Source organism: Scardinius erythrophthalmus (assembly GCF_964197995.2).
Source record: "Scardinius erythrophthalmus genome assembly, chromosome: 9".
Lineage (NCBI taxonomy): Eukaryota > Metazoa > Chordata > Actinopteri > Cypriniformes > Leuciscidae > Scardinius > Scardinius erythrophthalmus.
In genome coordinates, this window is record NC_138229.1 from 33,314,406 (window position 1) to 33,326,498 (window position 12,093).

General features: G+C 40.0%; 1 protein-coding gene across 3 annotated transcripts in view; it reads left to right on the forward strand.

The window, feature by feature from the left end:
• The window catches only part of fgf12a (fibroblast growth factor 12a), a gene marked incomplete at both ends in the record, with an annotated part of 65,915 nt that overhangs the window by 14,668 nt on the left and 39,154 nt on the right, over positions 1-12,093 (forward strand). Inside the window, 3 exons of one of the 3 annotated variants that reach the window (XM_081375037.1) lie at positions 131-326; positions 1,270-1,317; positions 5,940-6,050. In XM_081375037.1, the coding sequence (XP_081231163.1) occupies positions 131-326; positions 1,270-1,317; positions 5,940-6,050 (355 nt within the window). Of the gene's footprint in view, positions 1-130; positions 327-1,269; positions 1,318-5,939; positions 6,051-12,093 lie in introns of those variants that run through there. The other 2 variants (XM_081375038.1, XM_081375039.1) reach the window with 2 other exon arrangements.

The following is a 12,093-nucleotide window of genomic DNA, read 5'->3' on the forward strand; positions in this document are numbered from 1 at the left end:
AGGATCCTCTGGATTTTTTTCGCAGGGAATCGGAATGAAATCTGTCTGAATTTAATTCAGTATCGTTTTATACATTATTCCCAGTTATTGCGTTAACAGCTGCACAGGCTCGTTTTACTGACTACTCGAGATGGCTGCGATCGCCAGTTCTCTGATCCGACAGAAACGCCAGGCGCGGGAATCCAACAGCGAGCGGGTCTCTACCTCCAAACGACGCCCCAGTCCCAGCAAAGACCCCCGCTCTCTCTGCGAGCGACATTTCCTGGGGGTCTTCAGTAAAGTCCGCTTCTGCAGCGGCAAGAAAAGACCTGTTCGCCGGCGACCAGGTCAGTGCTGGATGCTTTTTAAGACTACAGCCCCCACCCGAAGCCTCTACCGCAGTCTACAGATCCGCTGGAGGAACATATATCCTCCACTGTATTTTATTGCAATGCAAACCCTCCCCAAAATCCCACCTGTTTCATAGCTCAAGTGTTGTCTATCGGTATTCAATCACCAAACGATTTGCCATCTAAACAATCTGAATGCACAAATCGTTTTATGTTTATATATATGATATCTATATACATATATATATATGTTTTATTGATGTCATTATTACTGTTATCTATTAATTCAATGGTTGTCATTTTGATCAGAGGCTGTGCAATTGTTAAAAGATCCATTTCTGCAAGAATGCAATTGACAAGTTTGCCCGTTATGTAGTGCAACAATGCAATTTTGTAATAGCTAGAATCCAGTGGCACTGCAGTGCACCAGGGCTTTCTTAGATGAAATGTTAAGTGGTAAATGTTTCCCTGATGAAAAATCCAGCAAACTGGCAAATGTGTTTTGGAATATGATAGAACCATCTTGAACCAGCAACAAACCAGCTACCAGGTGGTTGAACTGGATTTTCAGCTTAGACCAGCTAGAAACCACAAACATTTACCAGCTGAAGCTGTATTTTCCAACAGGGACTGCTTTACTGCAGTGTAGGGAGGGATTGTACAGTTAGTTTTATTGATGGACATGGTCTCACTGCCCACTGAACCACGCTATCGTCCTTTTTCGGCTCACGGAAAACGGCACGAAGCGTGTGAAATGATTTAAAAAAAACTACACAGCTTTCCTCTCTTCCTCCTCCTCCTCCTCCTTAAAAAAAAAAAAAAACCCTTCTCATGATGTAGGACAAGCGCATACCCTCTTCCCAAAATATGTTCAGTTATTTGACGGCTGTTGCTGTAGAATCTGTCTGTAAAAATGTTGTTTTTCCTTCTCCCCCGTAAGATGCGCCCTCGAAACCTCCACAGGTGTCCCGTAAGGGCGTCAGGCTAGGTCAGTAGCTCAGCCTCCATCCATGTGCTGTGTCTTCCAGTTTCCCACCCCATTTCGTGCTCATGGGGGACTAGCTCCTGTCTAACGGCAGTCGCCGATGTCTGCCTTGTCCTTGTAGTATGCTTACGACTATTGTTCTATCTCTCTGTCTCTGTATTCTTTTTTATGTATGTCTTACTGTCTTCTCTCTGGCTCTCCCTCCTTTTTTTCCTTTGTCCCTTCTTCACTCCCTCTGAGCCCCTCTTTTCGGTCTCTCTCTACCTCTTATGTTTCTGTCCCCGTTCTCATGTGTGCTCTGTCCCCTCCGTCTGTTTCCGTGCAGTGAGGCTCGTGTTTGCTCTGTGCTGCTGATGTGTCATGTTTCTCTTGTCAGTTGTGGTGACTTAAGTAGTCAAGGTGACCATTCACCATTTCATGATCATGGCATCATCTATCAACACATCCGATTGTAACTGTTTCTGTTTCTGGTATGAGGCAATATGGAACATGTATGGTTCAACAGAATTATACTGTATTTGCATTGTTTGGGAAAATATGCAAACAGTGTTGATACAAATGTGACATGCATTATCTCAGGTGAATAGACACACGCTTATACATTAAGTGCATACATTGCTACATGAGTAGAGACATGCATGCACACGAATCTCACAGAATCTGTCTGGAACATGTCCAAGTCATATTTGACCTTAAAAATCAAATAAGAAATTGTATTTTGCACAAAGACAATTTCAATGTTTGTTTTTTTTTTTTTTTTTGTTTTTTTTTTTACATCGTGACATTATTTTTAATGCCTCCAAATGTCTTATTTTTAATGCAAACATGCATCCTCATAATGTCACAAAGAACCCCTATGTTTCATTTAATTATTATTATATTATAAATTATGTATACATCATTAATATTTGTTGTACTCTTTTAACCTTCTATTTAAAAAATAGTAAAAATAGATGTATTAAATAGGGGTTGGTGATATGACCAAAATCTTATTTCACGGTAATGATATACAGTACTGTGCAAAAGCCTGAGGCACGTTCATATTTTTACCCCAAATAAATGGTTTTAAGCCTGTTATTTATATATTTTGTAGTGTGTCAGTAGGAAATAGTTTATATTTCCAAACATTTCTTTTGCCATTAAATGTTATAATCCAGTGAGATTTTTGTATGCACAAGGAGTCACAAAAAACAGAAGAAACTGAGACATAATAAATCCAGAACTACTGCAACGTCTCCAAGATGTAATCCCAGACAGACTCGATGATGGTGAGATCAGATCTCCATGTGGATCAGACCAACTGTTGTCAGACTCCTTGTGCTTACAAAAAATCTCACTGGATTATTAGAATTAGTGGCAAAATCAATCTTTGGAAATATAAACTGATATTTCCTACTGACACACTACAGCAAACGATATAAATAACTGTCTTAAAACAATTTTTTTGGGGTGAAAATTCTAACATGCTTGAGACTTTTGCACAGTACTGTATATCACGATATATTGTCATCAGCGACAATGAGAGCAGCAGATATACTGTATTAAGCCTTGTTCATACTTTCACCTGGCTCTGTAGCATGAGCCTCCGCTGACTACTGTCCTGTCCAAATGGACGAGGCGTTTATACTTGACACGCTCGCCATTGTACTATTCTTTGAAACGACAGGGGGCGACTCTGAGTAATTGTCCTCTAAACCACCTGACGTGGCAATTTTTGTTTTTATTACCACCGCTTAAGACGCAGTGGATTAGTTTTATTTTTGAAGGGAATGCGCCTCCATATACCTAAATTCATCTATGTCTGCATTAATCATTTTAAACTAGACGGCTTTGTGAACGAGGGTCAATACAAAGGGACAAAACAAAACACAGGTTTTGCTAAAAAAAAGGTTGTTACTAAAGGTTGGATCAGTACCAACTGTTCATGATCCAGTCTCTGGAATGATACTGGTCACAGCATGAAAGGGAGAGCATATTACAGTTATCTGAGTTGTTTTATGGTTATAAAGTTTACCAGTTTATAGCACCCCCTGAAAAGGTCTGTATATATTTCACGAGTTCACACTTACAAATAAGTCAGATAGAATAAATGCGTATTTGGCGTGCTGTCCGAGGAGAGGGCTCCGGGCTCGGTATTCGGCCCGAACCCAGAGTACTCCCCCCGTATTCCTGGCTGTGAAAGAACAAGCCAAGAGTGAGGAGTCGGGGTGGTGGAGGGATGCTGAAAACTGTCAAGGAAGTTAGATGAGTTGACAGTGAATATATATGCTTCCTCTCATGCTGATAGGGTAGACATGGTAATTGTTTGATGAGTTGATTGATTACTTGATTATTTGAACGTGCTCCTCCCGAACTTTGTTAATAAAACATCATTTGTTTACTGTTAGTTGTAATGAGTGCTTTTGTGTAATTCGCTGTGTATGCTGATGATAAAGCAAGGGAGAGAGAGAGTTTATAGCTAAGACTTTAATGCATACTTCTTGTACTGTGTTTTATTCAGCTCTTATGCTGATTTTCTGGAGTGAAAACGGACACTTAATCTTTTGTGCTTAGTAATAATAATAATTAATAATAAATAATAAACTTCATCAGTAAAGATTTTGGCCATCATTCGGACGGGGTCCGCTACAACAGGCTTGTACCAAGCGTGCCAAACAAGTGCTGAAAAGTGAAGCCAAAGCGCCTCGATCGAGCGTCTGTTCTATCCAACCCGATCTCACGGCAATTTGTACGTATTTTACGAGGTGGCTAATTCGTACGAATGCATACAACCTCACTCGTACGAATTCGTCCGATTTTTGCTAAATCGTACATATTTTACGAGTTGCCCAATTCGTATGAATTTATACGAATGACCTACCCCTTTACCCTGCCCCTAAACCTAACCATCACTGGGGTTTAGACAAATTGTATGAATTCGTACGAGTGAGGTCATACGAATTCGTACGAATTAGCCACCTTGTACGAATTCGTACAAATTGGTCGTGAGATAGCGTTGGTTCTATCTCCATGCAGCATATATTCTCTGGCTCTTGCAGGCATCATTGTCCGACTCCGGTTCGAACATATAAGGCTGAACACCCCTACTGACAGTTTCAGTGCGTGAGATTGTCCTGTTTTGTTGTTGCATGAGCTCTTGAAGCTCTGCCCTCTTCTTGAAAGGGGGCTGGGAGCAGCAGCTCATTTGCATTTAAAGGGACACACAGAAATGCTGTGTTTTTTGCTCACCCCCCAAAAGTGGCAATTTTAACATGCTATAAAAATGATCTGTGGGTTATTTTGAGCTAAAACTTCACATACTCTGAGGACATCAGAAACTTATTTTACAGTCTATAAAAAGGCTTGCATCATAGGTCCCCTTTAAAAAACATCTCTTAAATATTTTCTATTCAAATTATACATTTTCATTTAATTTCATGAACATTTTTTATTAAACATGAACCGTTATTTTCATTAAAAGCTTATTTCTGCTAGTGAAGGCTCATTTTGCAAATATAAGCAATTCATTTAGATACACGCAAACTGGGTACTGGTAAGATGCCGGCACAGATGAGACATACCTGCTCAGCCAGAGTCGCCTCTCAGTCCCGCATCTTCGGAAGCAGAGCCGCAAAGTTACAAAAAATGCGAAATCGGGTCTCGTGCACTCAATCTTCATTTGTGTTCCGAAGATGAACAAAAGTCTTACGGGTTTGGAACGACATGAGGGTGAGTAATTAATGACAGAATTTAATTTTTTTGGGTGAACTAACCCTTTAACATCAAGTTCGTCCTTATGATGTCTGAGGCTGAGGCTAATATCTATTAAAAACCAAAAGGTGCATTATAGTAATGAGATTTTTATTTAAAAAAATGTCACTGAAAAAAAAAAAAAATCTAATTAGTCCTTTAAATTCTTACATTTCTTAATTCGGGGAAATAATGACCTGGACATGTTTTTCAAGAGATAGATTCACACACATACATGTGTTAAACCCAAACCTTTTTTCCCCAGGTAGAGTCATGTCCTATGGGGGCCCTATACTCCAGTCTTTGTTATAGAGGTGTGGATTCCATATGTGATTTAGTAATGTTCTTCCTGATGGATGCAGGCAGGCTCGTTTGTGTGATTGATGGCCCTTCCAGCCTGTCAGAGATACTGGGGCTGCAGTGGATAGATGAGGCCCATGATGAATAGCTGATCATGACCATCATGGACATTCACAACTCTTCTAAACTCTGGTCTTGAAAGCTGTGGGACTTTGCTGCATGCCAGGTCATCCATGTGGCCCTCTTCACTCCTCACCTCTCAGGCCTGCCTCTAAACATTTATTGTACCCGCTTGTACAGATCACCACTTCATCAGAAAACACCTGTTATGGCTACAGCTGGTCTTCTAAACGCAAGGTGTCCATAGTGAAATTGATTAATGAGGTCGCAGAAACAAATATGCAGAGTTTTATCAACACAGCCATTCACAAATACATTCACTACCATCACCAGATAAGAAGTCAAGAACGTATTTTAAATTCTTCATTTTTTTCTTCTGTTAACATGATAAAAAAATAAAAAAAATTGCAATGTGTTGGGGTGGATTCTGATAAAAATGTGGGTTGGGGACGGGGCTGTGTGTTTATTTGTTCCAGAGCCGCAGCTGAAAGGCATTGTGACACGACTGTTCAGCCAGCAGGGTTTTTACCTGCAGATGCAGCCAGACGGAACCATCGATGGCACCAAGGATGAGAACAGCGACAACAGTGAGTGATTGGACCTGCACCAAATGTGCAGCGCACACAGAGTTCAATGTACCACACTAATTGGATATGGGGAGACCGTTGTCGTACATTTTACATCAGTGAACATTCCTCAGGGTTGGTTTATTTATGAAGTTCTGTAGGCTTAGGCTTTTCAGCAAAATGAACAGTAAAACAATCTTTATACACAACAATTCAAAAATGTATACAAGGTAACACAAATATCAAACTATTGATTGATTCAGCACAAAGTGTAAATTAACTGTAGAAAAAGATGACATAAAAAACTAGCCAGACCTGAAATTTTTTTGGGGGGAAAATAAACACCTTCATTATATGGCTGACTTTTAACTGAATGTGTCATTCATAGCTATAACTAATATGATGAAGAATACCAGACATCTGTTTGAAGACAAGCATTTGTTTAATTGGACTTTTGTCTTATTGAAAATCTTATTGTTTCTCATAAAACTGTTATGATGTCTTTCTCATCTGACAAATATTAGATTAAGATTATTTCTACGAATACGTATTTCTTAGATTATTTAAACGCACATCATCAATGAGAATGAAATGACATAATTGTTAAGTGGATATTTGCTACTGGTAATATATTGTTGCTCTAATCATGAAAGAGCAATGTTATTTCAGTGTTTCAATTCATATGAATTTGAATCGTTTTGAATGCAAATTATTATTCAAAGGTAAGTGTAGATGAGTTGAGTGAGATCAGAATTGTTACAATGTACTGGAAGGCAGGGCAATCCCACTTAACCAGGTTTGCAGCACTTCTCTATTGCCAGCGCTCTTTCTATGAGTCATCCTTTTCTGTAGGGTTGTCTAACAAAGGCAATACACTCGTGGCCCATAATGAGAGTGGTGAAACGTGTGAATTGTATGTATTTACTACAGTTTGTGCTGTCTCTTGTGAAAGAACCAACTGCCTAGGATCTCCATGGAGTCGTGCTAAAGTGTTTACATTGCTTATTTATTAAAGGTGGTTCTTATGAGGAACAGTCGGCCGTCAAAACTACATTTATATAGTATGGCCATAAAGAATAGGTATAACTTTTGTATAAACATTAGTTTCACTATGGGTATTACACTTTTACACCAATGCCCTTTCACAACAGACAAACAGTCCCCTCTGAGGGAACAGCTTCTGAACAAATGAACTCTCCAGGGCCCTGTAGGTCGTTCCAGTCCCCTAACATCATCTGTGTCCAGAACAGACTTTGGTGCAAAACAGAGAAGACTTCTTAAAATTCTCTAAAAAGTTTTTTTATGTGGCATTTGTTGGGAATGATTTGTCACTGTAAATCACAAATGATTTGACAATGATTTGCGACTGTCGTTGGCCAGAGGAGAACTGGCCCCCGACTGAGCCTGGGTTCTCCCAAGGTTTTTTTCTCCATTCTGTCACCTTGATGGAGTTTTGGTTCCTTGCTTAGTTGGGGACATTTTAATATTCAACAATATTATTGATCTGCCTTGCTTAAGGTGGATGATGATGCAATTTTCTTCTAGAAACAAACTTTGTTGAATTATTTTCATGTTATCACTGTGAAGCTGCTTTGATACAATCTGTATTGTAAAAAGCGCTATATAAATAAAGGTGACTTGACTTGACGGCAGAAGAAACCTCATGGGCCCTATCATACACATGGCGCAATGCGGCACCATGCACATGCACTGGTCTGAAAACGAGATGTGTTCAGGCGCATTGTTGGCCCATTGCTATTTTGGAGGCAACTGAAATGGACCACCTGAAACCTGGTCTAAACTCAATGGCATTTAAAGAGTGCTATTAAAAAGTAAATAGTATCTTTAAATAGTACTATTTAAAGAGTGCGTTAGTAATATGCGCCTTTATGGGTCCACAACGCACATACACTTTGTCCTGTAGATGGTCTGCTTACGCGCTTTAACCTCGTGCACGAGCAGATCCGTTTCCTCACTAGAGAAGCGTTCAGTTTTTCCGCTTGCAAATTCCACCATGTAAATAGCGAATCCGCCATGGCGCAAGTGCAACTGGCTTTTAAAGGGAATGGGAGATAAGACTCTGATTGGTTTATTGCACGTTACACCCAAAACACAACCATTACTCATTAAGATCATTTTTCTAGTCGTTAAACTAGCAAAAGTGGATTCGGACACGCCCTAAGTGCACTTGCGCCGTGCACTTAGACCATGCGCTTAGATCCTTAAAATAGGGCCCTATAAAATGAGTCTCATCCACCAATACAGTAATTGTATTAAGTTCTCACACAAAACCACAGTTGGATTCAAAGCAGCATTCATACCCTTGTTGTAATGTTGATAAAAATCAGTTCATTCCAAATGAGTAATTACCATAATACACGTCCACATCTCCATATAAGGGCTTTCTGCAGAACTTCTCCTATCCCGCCATTCATCAATTTTTGGTTGGGTTAATTGCAATTTACCATGAAATTCAGATTGAATACTTACACTCTGGCCTATAGGTTATGATGAATAAAGATAATTTACATCTAATTCTTGGGAATATTAAATAATAGCTCAATTGTTTAAATTTTGAATGAAATAATAATAATAATAATAATTATTATTATTATTATTATTATTAAAATAAACAGGTCACCAGGAGTGTGTGATTTTTGCATTTGTGTGATTATACTTTTTTGAAGTAGAATTTTATGCTAAATTAAAAAAAAAGTGTGAACCCATAATGAATTGTGAGTTCTGCATGAAATATTCATGCGCTGACTTTACACACAGTTGGTGGATAAGAGGACCTTATCTGTTATTTCATATCTATTCATATCCACCATTTACCCTTTTGAAATGCTACAGGGAAATGGGAGTGCAATGTCTTTTTTATATCTCTGAGAAAGTGGAGACTTTCAGAGAATGTAAAACTGTCCTGTTTGGAGATTGAAAATAAGGTGTGGAGTGAGATGGAAGAAAGCTGAAGGGAGCTACTGGAATAGCCTCAGGCTGTTCTTTAACTCAGCTGAACTGAGAAGCCCTTTCCACCTGTAATCCTCACATTTATCTGTCAGTCTGTTCCACAGGCAGAGATCAGTAAACTAGTAAGCAGTTAATAATTCAGCAAGTAAACTCTAAAATTTTCCCTCTCCATTTTTAACTATGGGCAGGCTGGATAAAGAAGGCAAGCAGAGGATAGTGGCTTGAAGTGCAAAGGTTTTTAATAAATGGTTTTTAACAAAGGTTTTTTAAGTCCAAAGGGCTAAAACCACATAATAAATATAAACATAACCAGAAACCAGGAACTCGGAGGGAAACAAAGGACAAATCCAAACAGGGGTTACGATCTCAACTGTCACTTCTGCAATACATCTCCTATTATCCCTCCTGGCTTTCTATCACAGCACACACTCTCACCAGAATACTGATCATCCGCACCTGCCACCAATCTACACCCACATCAGTTCTCCTATAAAGGCACACGTCTCCGCTTATTGTCCAGTCTCATTCTAACGAAGTGGACTTACTTGATCTCAAGCGTATTTCGCCTGTGATTATCTCCAGCGTTTTTCTACAGTGATTATCTCCAGAGTGTGTCTTCCCTTCCCTTGTGTCTCCAGTGTTCCTGTCTGTTTGTCTGCAAGGTAAAAATTACCTTCATACTTACCTGTCACAATGAAGTGTGTGCTTCCATCTGTCATTCATGATCTCCTGCACCTGCAAAAAAGAAAAATCTGTTATCAAGCTGATTAGACTGCATATCTGCGTAGAATCCAACTGCGTATCTGCTCCAAAATGGCCATCCGATCGAGAATTACATGAAGAAATTTTTGGAGCTCTCCAACATGGTGCCTTGGAATGAGGGCACCTTAAAGATCGTATTCTGGAGCGGATTGGACAATCATCTTTTCAAACAGATTCTGATGGCTTTAGTTACCACCTGTTCCCTGCAGCGTTACTGAGGATATCCTCTTGCTAAGTGGATCGTCCTACACTGTAGGTGAAGCAGAAGTAGTCATCATCCCACCATCCCAACCTGCGCATCCCTCTTCAGTCCTTCAGTCTCCAGTAGCCCAATCCACAGAGTCCTCATCAACCTCAGAACTCTTCACACAAGCGCAAGATTCTAGAGTTCCCCAACTCAGAGTCTCCTTCCCCAAGCCTAGGAAAGCTAATTCTGGAAGTATGAATCTTGTTTCCACGCTTGCTGATCCTCCTATAATGTCTGTACGGGTAGCTATGAGGAAGGGTGGTATTTCCCAACGCCCGTCCACTCCTGTTCCAGTTTCTACCCTATACATACATCCCGGGGGCTATACATGTGGCATCCTCCACCGAGGCCGATCCTCCTTGGCTTCCTGAACTGCTGGCATCTCCTAGGCTCCCTAAACTACCACCGCCGCCTCCTTCGCTCCCAGCCGCCCTGGAGAACTCCCATCCTGCCGGCACTGGTCACTGGTCCTCTACCTGTCACTCTTCCAACTCTAAGGCGCCCACCCTCCAGGTGGAGGACTGTCATGATCTCACCTCTCACTTCTGCACTACATCTCCCATAATCCCTCTTGGCTCCCTACCACAGCAAACATCAGTACTCCTATAAAGGCACACACCTTGTCTCCCTGACTTACTTGATCTCTAGTGTATTTCTCCAGAGTGTGTCTTCCCTTCCCTCATGACTCCAGTGTTCCTGTCTGTTTGCCTGCAAGGTCAAGTTCACCTTCATTCTTACCAGGGTTTGAATAAAATTTGGATTTCATACATTCATTTCTTATTCAAACATAATCCTGTCATCCAGCCATCTCCTCCCTTCCTCTTTCATCCTCATCCTTTTCACAAAAAGGTGTACAGATCAATATAGTACAAAGAACATCAAAAACAAAATTAGGATGTTGGAAAATAACCATGTCTTTTGTGTTAACCAATTGCTTTTTAATATTCACTATTGCATCAATGCAAATGAACAAGTGCGCCGTTGTTTGTTGCGTAGTGAAGTGCGTGTTCAAGTAAGCCAGATACAGTATGAGCAGATTCTGCGCAATACGCTGTATTTAATATACCATGAGGACTCATGAATTGAGTATTTGCATTAAATCTGCACAGATTTGTCTTACACAAACGTTCCCGGCAAAGTGAGTAAACCTATTAAGGAAAACGCCAAACTGGCTAGTGATTTGAGAGCGTTTACTCACCACGGCTGATTTTTACCTGCATTTGGCGGGTGTTAATTTCAAACCCTGATTCTTACCTGTCACAACGAATGTGTGCTTCCATCTGCCATCCTGCATCTGTCATCCACAATCTCCTGAAAGCTATTTCCCCTTGAAGTCTATTTGAACTGAATAGGCCTACTACTCACCCATTTCTGCCCTGTTGCTCTGTGCTGTCAAGAAATACTTCCGTTAATGTCATATTTTGTATCTGAGTCTACATTCCGTTACAGTAATGGACAGAAATGTGCAGGAAAATGACAATATAGCATTAAAATATGGTGAGCCCTCTAAACCTAACCATAGCCATTTCTTAAAAATATGTAGGCCTACTGTAACAGTTGTAAAGAAAAACATAACAGACAGACAAGTGGAATCTCAATTTATTTATTGCAAATGTCAAAAGTAGTCCAAATGATGTGTTGCAGTTGCAGTCCTCTGTGTCAGTATATAATAGTTTTGTATGAGGTACAGAACAGAATTTAAGTTCTTTAACCGCTGAAATATTATCCCAATCAACTCGGTGAAGATGCACATTTCTCATCCAAATGCAGATCAACCGAAACATGAAACAGGCCCTGGGCCAATGAGCGTTTGATATCACTGCCGTAAAATGTGCCATAAAGCTTCTTGAGGCAGCAATTTTTTTATTCATAATGAGTGCAGGATTTGACGTTTACGGTCGCTGCTGTGAATGAAGATCAAGATTGCAGAATAAAAGCCTGAATTTGGATCTGTCCTGAATTTGGATCTGTTCGCAATCATATGGATTTGTAAAGATTTGGATTACAACGACTATAGTGAGAAAATGCCTTTTGTGTCCCACGCAAACAAAATAAATATTACATGATAGATATTGGTTAAACGAT